This window comes from Ambystoma mexicanum, chromosome 1p (genome assembly GCF_040938575.1).
Source record: "Ambystoma mexicanum isolate Mex_15411 chromosome 1p, UKY_AmexF1_1, whole genome shotgun sequence".
In the NCBI taxonomy this organism is placed as follows: Eukaryota; Metazoa; Chordata; class Amphibia; order Caudata; family Ambystomatidae; genus Ambystoma; species Ambystoma mexicanum.
Genome location: NC_090921.1, coordinates 1,361,057,748 through 1,361,069,778, shown reverse-complemented (window position 1 = coordinate 1,361,069,778; position 12,031 = coordinate 1,361,057,748). Strand labels below are relative to the sequence as shown.

The window sequence follows — 12,031 nt, the reverse complement described above, 5'->3', positions numbered from 1 at the left end:
TAAACTCTCATATAATTTTGCTTAAGAGAATAGAGATGTATTCATTGCTTGTAAGGTATTTTCTAAACTCTTACACTCGGCCAAGGGCTGGATTAATGGCTCTGGGTGGAATGGAAGATTTCCCCTTCTAGGAGTCAGAGCAGCAAATGACAGAGAGAGAGCAGGAGAATTTCGTCCTGATATCGAACATTGCAGGTGACTGCAATAAATCATCTTTGGAGGGGCTAGGGGGCCGCGGACAGGAAGACATATCAATGACCTCTTCCCCTTCTTCCACACCATTACAGTTTCCATTAACATTTCGTACAGAGCAATTTTGGGGGTGAATCTCAACACAAGTCTGCTTACTTGGAGGAATTCCCACTACCCCCAAAATGGTTGCTTCGTTATTCAAGCTGACGATTGGTGTGGTGGATGCATTGTCAGCTAGACCCGAGCTCCCATATGCCAAGACGTCAATCCCATGAGAGCCCTCAACTGCAGCTGCGTCCATTTGAAACCCTGCTTCAATGCTGGAGTCTTGAGTTAAATTTGAATTCATTAAGCCCTGCAAAAGATTTCCATTGATCTCCATCGGCTCAGTCACGTAAAAGCGAAGTATGTCAGACGACGCCGCTGCACCAGCCGTTTGTCGGCTTCGTTGCGGTGTATTAAGACTACGAGTTAAGTACATTTTTTTTTAATTACTCGTCTAGGCGTTAAATTCACAGAGGCAAACATTTTGAACATCTCCTTTGCAGATGGCATATCTGATACCAAAGTGTAAGCACCCATCATTTTTGGCCGTGGCCACTTTTCTATATTGCACCATCCGGTTCCTTAAAGTAACCCATTAGCCATAGCCTTCGGCCACACCTATTACACCCACCTCACTGTAGCTCTAACATTCCCCTTTTTTATCGGAATCTTATTTTTTAACTCTTTTTCTTTTTGTAAAACATTTTTCCCATAACTGCGGTTAGTATTAGCAATGTACTACAAATAGCCATGGTTTTCCACAAATGCGCAAAAATATCAGTGGTTATCAGAAAACGCACACAAAATCCAAAACTCTCACCTGCCCTCCCATGTACAGTGCCCCCCATTGCCATACTTCCCCCACTCTTCCTAGGTCCTTTTTCCTTCACTAGCCATCTCCCATTCCCCCCAAACACTCATTTCATGTGACACACTTTCATTCCCGATCGCCTCTTCTACTATAACCGCATTTATAACCGCAGTTATACGAAAACATTCAATCTCTTAACTCGTTCCCCAGCCCCCCCAACTCCCCAATTTCACATGGTGTCCTCTTCCCCTTCGCCCCACCTCTAAGCTGATTCGATGTTATCCCTTTTCCTCCTCCAAATGGCTTTTTTGCACTTTTTGTTTTTGGCTAACACCGGTTATAACTGCGGTAATATCTTGCATTGCACCAACAAAAAAAAAAGAAATTGCAGAATTTTAATTCCTGAAAAGTCTCGATGATGCATTGTGGGACACATCTATAGCTGTAATTTTGGGAGAAGGGGGAATCCCCTTCTTCAAATATTTTTACTACTTCTGGACAGAATAACACCAGACCCCGCCAACCCCAGAAATCAAGTCAACGCTTTGTGCCTCATTGAATTCCATCCAGCGGTTTTTGCTGTGCGCTGGACTTTTTCTCTAGGGGGAAATTAATTGGAGTAGGCCAAAAACAGTGATTTTCTGGCTTTCTTAATAACTTATTCATTTCTTAACCAATCTTTCCCAAAAAGTACCATTGGGGGATGGAGGGGCCTGGGTGGGGTGCGTGACACATGTTTTGTTTGCAAAATGTCAGCCAAATCTGTCAGCAAGTCAAAGGTTATTTGCAATTCAATTTAACGGTTTCCTATGGAACTTGCTACACAACTTAACTATAGTGCGGCAATAATATATGCATGGAGAGGGAAGCCCCTGTCCTGCAGCCTCTTCCTAGGAACTGTGTCTGGTGTAATGAATGATTAATATATGAATCTATCTTGATTGTAAAGAATGTGTGCCTTGAGCTGTGAACATTTTGCAAATTCCTACGCCATAACTAGATGTCTATGTTTTGTTTAGAACAACTTAAATCGAAAGGTTCCGTGTCCTCTGGAGGATCAGATGTGGCAATGAGTGGCACCACTCTTAATCACCCTGACATCTTACGCAGTGCTACGAACATCATGCAAGAGAACACAAGGCTCCACAAAAAGTCCACCAATGCCAAGAAACCTTCTGTTGCTGACAGCAGCATTTCACTCCAAGAGGCAATCCATATATTTCCCTCATTGCAAAGGTTATCAGCTGTAAGTGGAAGAAATATCCCGAATGATAAAATCCAATTGAACAAAGCCATGTCTGGTTTCCCTGGATTTGAGAGAAGATTGAAGGAGTTGCTAGTGAAGGCGTGGGAGGAGGAGGAGCGATCCCAACGCGCAGTGAGCCTGCCACACATCAAACCCGAAGAGATTTTAAGATGCAGGTAATAAGGAACCATTGCAGTTCAGCAACAAAACAAGCCTATACGTGCACATGCTCTTTCGAATCCTCTGGTGGTGGTGGTTCTGTGAAAATATAGAAATTGGGTTTGTGGTTATTATGGCTCTAAGTGATGTTGCTATGACTGTATGGGTGTGAGTATGTCTTTCCATCACAACGACTACACTACCATGAAAATGAAGTGACTTGTGAAAGCGGGGCAGCTAGAGCACTTGTTTTTCAGTTTTTCATTTAAAAGTTGTTTATTTAGTTTGATTAACAAACTTTAACAACATCATATACAACACAAGAAAAGAACTTCCTCAAGTGTGCATGTTACATATAAAACATAATTATTCATAGTTACAATTGGTTGTCAAACTTAATTAAAACAAGCATTTTTTCTCTCTTTCCAGTTAAGGCAGGGCCTTAATTGCTTGGTCTTAAAGGGAGGATCACTGGCCCTATATACCAGAAATATGAGCAGGTAGCAAGCATGTCAATTATTGGATCTACATGAAACTGCCTCTTAATGTATTCCTGCTGTAGATAAGCCACTGGCAGCATTCTAATGTTATTTTATGTTTTATGAACGTCTCACAATGCTCCTTTGTATCCCTCTCTTCCAACAACTAACTACCTTCATGGAGTGTAAACAGGAATGCAGCCGGCTGCATCTTCAGTCCAGTTTAAAGTTCATACAGAACACTGTAGATTCCATCAAACTTCAACAATAGATATGTAAAACACTGATTACAAAGATGGCAATATAAAATTAAATATGCATTCTACACATTACATACATTAAATATAAACATACACAATTCTGAAAAATGAATGTTCAATATGCATATCAATTATTATTCACATTTTCCCCCTGCAATACAGTACAGTTAAAGGTGATGATTCTTAAATGAGCCACGAATCCCCCCAGCCTGTCGGACACATAATATTAATGTCCATGCTCAGGGGAGGCGCCAGGCATGGACTTATGGACTTGGGAGTGCTAAAGCCTCTACCACCCCAACCCTCCCCCCCCCCGCCACGGCCACTTGGACTCAGCAGGCAACATTCTGCTATTAAGCCTGGCCCGGGATCAGACCTCTAGAACCTGTCACATTTCTCACCTCGCAGAGCAGTGTATTTACTTGAGCAAATGCACTGCTCTCCGAGGTGAGAAAACAGGCATTGAAGTGAAGGTAGAGGAGTAGAGGCAGAGGACAAAATGCCATCAGTGTACCCCTCCTGCCCCTGTCACCTCCATATGCAGCTAAAGACAAAACATTTACTAAAAAAAGTTTCTTTGTGTGCATGCAGGGATTGTATGTATGCATTTGTATTTGTATTTGTATTTGTTTATTTACAACGCGCAGACCATCAGGCCCGGGGGCATCAGGGCGCAATTTGTACAGTGTTGCAAGAAAAGAAGATACAGGCAGATAGATTACAATAAAAGTATACCAATACAGCATAATAACAATCTTAATAATTACATATATTACACATGGTACAGTGTCCCTAGGCTCCGCAGAGGAAGTATCCCTGAGGTAGTTGGGAAGGTAGCAGACCGGAAATCGTGCAGGGGAACAGGCGGGCTGAGTAAGTAGGACAGATGTCTAACACAACTATTGCTGGTCAAAGAGCCAAGATTTGGTTTTATTCTTGAAGGTGTTGAAGGAGTCTTCAGCTCTGATGGCAGCGGGAGGGTGTTCCAAAGTTTGGAGGCTAGGACAGGGAAGCTAGTGCCTCCCGCTTTTTGGAGCTTAAACCTAGGGATAGTAAGGCAGTGAGTCTGAGCAGTTCTTAGTGGACGGGCAGTGGAGTGGCGCGAAAGCCGACTGCAGAGATAGATCGGAGCCTTGTTGGCTAGGCATTTGTGCGTGAGAGCAAGCGTTTTTAGGGAAATTCTCTGCTTCACGGGTAACCACTTTAGGCTAGTTCTGGCTTCTGAGATGTGGTGGTTACGAGGGATGTTCAGGGCCGCTTGAATTGCATTGTTCTGGGTGGTTTGGAGTTTGGACAGGTTTCTTGGCTGGTGCCTAGTATAGAGCACTGCAGTAATCTATTTTTGCCATGATAAGTGTTCTCGCTAGTGTGACGCTATTGTGGGTGGTGAGGAATGGTCTGCAGGCTGAAATGAGTTTGCACGTGTAGGCAGAGGTGGACCTGACTGCATTAGTTTGTCTTGACAAGGATAAGGTGGAATCCAGGTAAAGGCCTAGTGTTTTAGTGTCTTTCGAGACTTGTATGGAGTTGCCGTCTATGATGAATGACTGATAGGATGGCTCAAGTTTGCTCAGGCGTTGTGATGTACCCAGGATAAGTATCTCTGTCTTATCGTCGTTCAGACATAGCTGGTGCTGGGCCATCCAGGTTTGGATGACCAAATAGACGTCATTGAGGGCCTTGGTGTCAGCAAGATAATCACCAGAGATGGGAATGAGTATCTGGGTGTTGTCCGCATAGTTGGTGTAGGAGACACCCAGATAATCAAGCACATCAAAGAGTGGTTTCGTAAAGATATTGTAAAGAGTAGGTGACACGCAAGAACCCTTAGGAACACCGCAATGAATAGGGGAGGGATCTGCGGCAGCGGAAGGTGCAAAGACCCTCATAGATCTGTGCTCAGGAAGGATTTGATCCAGGCCGCTGCGGAGGGAGAGAAGTTGGCAGCAGAGTGGAGGTGCCTGCAAAGGATCTGGTGGTTAACCAAATCAAATGCGGCGGAAAGGTCGAGGACTAATAGCATTGCTAATTTGCCCTTGTCCTTCAGGACTTCGATCTGGGTTTTTAGGTCTAATAGAGCCGTTTCGGTCCCATGTCTGGGCCGAAATCCGGATTGTCGTAGACCTAACAGATTGTTTGATTCAAGGTAGTTTTGGATCTGCAGGTAAGCTGCACGGTCCAGTATCTTCAGCAGAAATTGTACTGTAGTAATAGGTCGGAAGTTCGTGGGTATGCTTGGGTCAAGGGAAGTTTTTTTTTAGTAGCGGGATCACCCAGGTGTCTTTAAGGTTGTCCGGGACAATACCTGTTTCAAAGGATGAGTTAATGAAGGCTGTAATGAATGGGGCTAAGTCATGGGCGGAGTCCTTAATGATGGGAGCTGGGCACGGGTCACCTTGGCAGTTGGATGGTTTCATCCTGAGGATGATGTTTTCTACTTCGGTGACAGTGAGCGGTGCGAAGGTGAAAGGTTTGATGTTGGCAGAGTTGGAGAGGGTGGGCCTAGTAGGGGAGAGTGAGCGGTTGTCACGCCTCAGGCAGTCCTGCTTTTCTTTTATTTTAGATTGGAGCATGAGCATAGAGATTTTGTTTAGGAGGGCTGCTTGAATGTTAGCACACCATTTGCTGTCTTTCGTGCAAGTGTCTGGCGGGGAGACTGGGGTTTCGAGCTCTTTTAGGACTCTAAAGAGTTCCTTGGAATTAGAGTCGGCTTGCATGATACGATTATTAAGCGATTCTTTTTTAGCAATGATGATGGCGTCTTTATAAGTGAGGGAGGCGAGGAGGAAGCCGTCTTTATGCTCATCAGATGGGTGGCTTTTCCAACGGTTTTCCGCGCAGCGTTTGGCTTTGCAGAGGATTCTTAGCTGTGGAGTGAACCATGAGTTGAGATGTGCTCGTGGTTTAGCCTTCCTAGGTTTGATTGGTGCTATAGTGTCAATAGCCGTGAGCATCGTTTGGTTGTAGATGTCTGCTAGGGAGGTGGGATATGAGCAGGCATTGGTCACCGCATTAAGAGAGGGGAGTAACAGTGGGAGGAGTTGTTCTCTTGTTATATTTTTTTTAATGCGGGTGGGGAGGGCTGGGGCTATGGGTGTTGGGGCTTGCGGGGTAGCTTCAATGTTAAATGTTATGATGTGATGGTCAGACCATAAGCATGGGGAGTTATTGAGGACCTGGATGTTGCAATTAGAACCGGCTAACCAATCGATGGTCCTGCCTTTGATATGGGTCGGTTCTTGTATGTGCAAGGTGAGGCCAAGGTCAGTAAGAGCATACTCCAGATCAGTTGCTACAGGATCCTTAGGGTCGCCGCGACCTAGATTAAAATCACCTAAGATTATTGTTTGGGAGTTGTTTTTTGTTTTGTCAAGAAGAAGAGTGGAAATTACACTGACAAAGGTGGGTGCCGGCCCTGGGGGCCTGTAGATAAGGTGAAGGGTGGCCGTTTGGTTAGGTGTTAGTAGTACTTTGATTGTCAGCAGTTCAGCTGATTCAAGTTTGGAGTCGATACCAATCTTAGGTCAAGGGAGTTTTTATGGATGAATGCCATGCCGCCACCGCTAGTATGGGCAGAGGAGCGGTCACAGCGTGTGATGCCATAGTCAGGCGGTAAGGCCAAGGATAGAGAAGGGCCAGAGGCGGCATGTAGCCAGGTTTCGGATATGGCAATGAAGTCAAGGTCGGCAGTGATGATAAGGTCGGCTATGTCAAGAGCGTGTGCTATGAGAGATCTAGCATTGATGAGGGCACTCTTGAAAACAGGCAATTTAACCCCTGTGGTCTTAGTTTTGCAAGTGGCGGTGGGCGAAGGCGGGCTGGGTGGTGTGCGTGGGGCTTGCTTAGTGGTGTTAGTGCGGGATGGACGAATGCGGAATCTGGTGCCTAGTCTCTTGTTCCTGAGAGTGAGGGGGCAAGGTTGGTTAGGAGTTGGTTTCATGGCAAAGTGTTTGAGCCAGAGAGCTGGGTCATTAAGATATTGGTTAATCTGGTTGCAGGGTTGGTGAGCGTCAACGGTAGTTGCTGAATGACTCGTTGAGGGTGTCAAAGCATGCATGTATGAATGTATGTGTGCATGCATGCGAGGGAGTGTGTAAGTGGGTGTTTGTTTGTATGCTAGGCGGTGTCTGCAAGTGCACACCTATGAATGAATGCAGTGTGAATGGTGTACATGGGTGTGACTGCGCGTGTTAATGAGCACACAGTCTAAGTGTTATGGGTGCTCCTGTGAATGACAGATCAGCTGTGTGGGTGCGTGACTGGTGGGTGAATGTGTCTGAATGTGTCTATATCTCTGTGTATGTATGTGTGTATGCACGCTGGGGCATGGGGAGGTGCATTGGAGGATTAACATTTTTTGACAAGAGCATGGCATGTTTTACTGACGTTTTTGGGCAAAGTAAAGCCAACTTGAATGTTTTATGTGATGGTGCGGTTGGAGTGGGGGAATACTACAGTCGGCTGGCCTGGCTGGGTCTTACTGTGGCATGGAATGTTGTATTTGATTAAGGGAAAAATCAAGAGTGTTCGTACATGGGGAGGGCATGTTTCCTTATTTTGACTTGGCTTTTTATTTTACTGGTGTTAAGGTCAAAGGCAACATAAATATTCATACATGTTAATGTTAAAGGACATTTATACCGTGCACTATCACCACCGGAGTGGTCCCTTGGCGCTCTGGCAGATCTGGAAAAGTAAGAGGGCAGGGGACGGTTAGTAGGGAGTAGCAGGATAAAGGTAGAGCGAGATTTGTGATGTCTTGTTGACCGCTTCAGTTCGGTTAACACTGTTCTCTGAGCATATGTGTGGTTTATGGATCGGTAGGCTCCCACGTGGTATTGTGTGAGACTATGAGCCTCATTACACGGTAGGCGGTAAGGGATTACCGGCACTGGTAAGGGCACCGGTGCCGGTAATCCCTTACTGCCCTACTACGACGTTCCTTAGCGGGTCCCTCCCATAACGCCTGGTTTTACCAGGCGTTATGGGAGGGACCCGCTAAGGGACTTCAGAGCTAATAACGGTACCACAAATTGCAGTACCATTATTAGCGCCTTCCCCCTTCCCATTGAGCCCTATGGGGGCTCAAATGGGAATGGGGAATGGTTCCCGGAATGGGGACTTACCGGGTCCTCCAGGGTCGGAATGACCCGGTAAGTCCCTATTCCGGGAACAAGGACCCGGAATGCGGTAAGGGGGTAGCCATGGTGCTAATAGCGCCATGGCTACCGCCTACCATGTAATGAGGCCCTATGTGTGGTTTGTTTTGCTGTTGCAGTGTAGTGAAGTGCATTTGGTTGGCTGTGCAAGAAAGTGGTTATGTTTGTTTAGGGTGCAAAGCAGTATAAGCAGAGAGTTGAGGTTTTTAGCAGGTGGGTTAGTGGGGTTACCTCATTGTTTCGAACATCTGTGTTAGGTGTCTCTGCCCTTGCTGTCTGCTGGAGTGTTCATTGGTGGTTCATTCATCTGGTTCTGTGTGAGGCGGTGGCATGTCTCTGTGACAGTCTGGTGATCTGTGGGTGGGAAGGTGGTGAGGGCCTGCCCAGGTTGAGAACACTAAGGTTGTGGGTTGCTTTTTGGTTGGCAGTGTGGCCTGCCTGCCATCCCCTTCCTGATCTCCTAGGGCACGGTCCCCTCTCTCTGAGTCTTAAGCACTCCCAGTCCTGTTAGGTGCTAGTTAATGATTAATTCTCCTTCATCTCCAGCTACGGTCCCTGTACCTTGGGCTTTGCCTAGTGTAGAGGTTTGGCTTGGGAGAGAGTGAATCCTGGGCCTCCTTCCTCCCCAGCTACTTCTTGCCACGTGAGTTTGTTTCCATTGGAGTCTGTTAGTTGATTCCGCCTGGTTATGAGGTGAAGAGCCAGGTTTTGAGTAGTTTCCTGAATTTTAGGTGCTCCTTTGTATTGCGTATTTCTTTCGGTAGGGTGTTCCAAGTTTTTGCTGCCAGATGGGAGAATGAGGATCCCCCAAGTGTTTTTCTCGTGTATGGTTTTGGTTCCAGGCAGCTGTCGTTGTTTGATCTGAGTGTTCTTGTCAGTTGGTAGATGGTTATTTCTTTTTTTTCTTTTTTTTTTAAACATTCTTTATTGAAATTTTACAATGGAAGTCAAAAAACAATACAATATAACAGTCAATGAATAAAACAGGAATCATGAAAACAAGTTTCAATGCAGGTTTTGTACAATATTTACAGTGAGCACAGTGCTCAGAAGGTTGAGAAAGGAAAGGATGACAGAAACTAGGGGCAAAAGAGAAGCAAAGAAAAGAAGGAAAGTGATTGGAGAAGAGAGAAAGAAGAGAAAGAAAAAAATGTTATTTTCTTTTCTGGGAATTCTGCTCCTTGGCCATCGGTTGCTCTATGTGTTCTTCACATCATTTTGAACGTGATTCATTGTTTGATTGTCAGCCATTGTAACATTTTTAGCGCTGGGGTGATGTGGTCCCTTCATGATAGTTTAAGGAGGAGTCTGGCCGCTGCGTTTTGGATACATCGTAGTTTCTTCAGCCGGTGTTCCTGCATTCCGAGGTAGAGGCTGTTTGAGTAGTCAATTCTTGACATGATGAGGGCGATGATTGGCAGTGTTTTATGAGAGAAGGACAGGAATGGTAGGATTCTTTTTATCGAGTGTAGGAGGAAGAAGCATTTCTTGATTATTGCGTTTACTTGTGGTTCTAATGTTAGCTCGTTGTCCATTAGGACTCCAAGGTTTTTGACTATTTTTGATGCTGTGGGTGCTGCTCCTAGGTTTGTCGGCCACGTCCATATTTACATAAAATGTTTCACCCAACAGAAGTTTGCACTCATTTGATGAGCTTTATTTATTTATTCATTCATTGACAGTGCCCAAGCCCATAAGTATCACAGCACTGGTATAACTTGGTGAGCAGGGAAAAAACGGTACAATACAGAGTAAGAGAGAGAGGTAACAAGGTTCAAAAGCACCATAATAGTAGAAGGTCCGTAGAGATAAGGAAATGTCACTTTGAAGTATGAAAGGCTGAGTTCACCTTGCCAGGATTTGAACCTGTGAATCACACTCAGATTGCAACAGCATGTGCTCAGCCCGCTGAGCTATCTAACCGGCTAGCCAGCAAGAGATTGTTTTCTTACTGTGGCATTGCAGTTTATTACTGGTGGTAAGACCAAAGGGAACATAAGTAATCTTACATTGGGGTAGAGTCATTCGTGCAGCCTGCAAGGCAATGTTTTTTACTGTGAAATGAAATGTTTTACTGCCATTAGGGAACAAATACTACATGATGAGAGTTCTTATATGGAGAGTGGGGGATTTGTGTAGCCAGCAAGTATATGTTTTCTTATTGCGCCATGGCTTTTTTCACTGACATTAAGGCAAAGCCAAAAGGAGTATGTTCTTACATGGGGATACTGGCATGTATTGGCAGAGCCAGCATACACATGCTTTGTTATAGTATTGTTACTGGCATTATGGACCAAGCAAACATGAGTATTTTCATATGTGAGAATAGTGGCATATAGCTGCACCAGAATGTATATGGGCGAGCATAATCAACATGATACACTTGCAGAGTACTGGCATATAGTACTCAAAGGCATCATGTGTGGCTTTTTACCTAATTTATCACAGAAAGTGTACTGAAAAATGCACTATTTTAACCTATTATTTCAAAACTTTTCTCAAGGGGACAACCCCTCCACCCCCCTTGATTGGTTCGCTCTCCCTCACTACTCTGTCACTGCTTTGCATTTGACTGAGGGCAGAACAAGTGCCCTTCCTTCTGCAGGATCTTCTTAATGTGGGCCCTACTACATTATCTCCAGGCCCCACTTGTTACAGAATCATGGCTATGCGTCTAGTGAGTTGGAGTGAAAGATGGACCTAATGGGCCAAAGGAAAGTGTAATATCTACTCAGCCTCCTGTGTTTGTGATGGGTGCGGTAGGATGGGGTGAGGGGGGTAATCAGCCGCGTAATAGGTTTAATGTCACATCTCACTAACAGTTTTCAAAACTGCCATCCAGGCCCCCAAAATGTTTATGCTGGCTCCGCCTCTGCCCATGCTACTAACGAAATATCAACATTAAGTAAATAATAGAGCACATGGCGGGATTGCGAAAGGCCTTTACCTCTTAGAACAGGTAATAAAGTTCTAGATCTCACTTGAGAATAAGCTGGGCAAAACAACAGAAAGTGGGCTAAATCTTCCATAACAGCATTACCAGTGTACATGTCTGCTATTGGATGTCGCCCGTTCGGCTACTCAAAACCTTGCCCACCTATAAACAGTTAAAGCGAGCTCTGGCAATCAGACTTCTTTCCGTTAGTTTGTTGCTCCCAAGCAAATTGTCTTGGATTTTACCTTGTGTAACAATTATATGTCTTCTATTAGGAAGTTTAGTGAGCCGTGCTGATTCTCTATTATCAAAGACCAAATACTTGAGGCGCACAGTTAAGTCTTTCTGTATCACAGGTGTCAATTGTCTCAGATTAATATAGTATACATTGTCATTCATCTTGTGCACCAAACATTTAACATGATTAAACCAGGGTATGTCACTAACCCGTACTTTAAGTGGGGGTAGATATTGACTGGGGGCCCACCTGTGTGGGCGCGGCTTGCCTGATGGGCGTTGTATACGAAATGATGGGCGTGGCCTAAAACATAACACGTAAAAATGCACAGGGGTGGCCTGGCCTACAAATCTAAGTGCATATTCCAAATACAGTCTGCTTGGTACAAACAAAGTATGTGATTCGGGGCAAATCATGTAATGCACTGTGGGCCTATTACGACCCGGGCGGTAAGTGAACAACGATGCCGGTAAAGGATTACCGGCATCGCTTACCACTCCGGCCGAT

At 45.0% G+C, this 12,031-nt stretch overlaps 1 protein-coding gene across 4 annotated transcripts in view; it reads left to right on the top strand.

The window, feature by feature from the left end:
- The window catches only part of C1PH16orf78 (chromosome 1p C16orf78 homolog), a 598,571-nt gene that overhangs the window by 553,221 nt on the left and 33,319 nt on the right, over positions 1 to 12,031 (top strand). For all 4 annotated transcript variants that reach the window (XM_069649671.1, XM_069649646.1, XM_069649662.1 and 1 more), the window contains one exon: positions 2,068 to 2,470. In XM_069649671.1, coding sequence (XP_069505772.1) covers positions 2,068 to 2,470 — 403 coding nt within the window. The remainder of the gene's footprint in view (positions 1 to 2,067; positions 2,471 to 12,031) is intronic.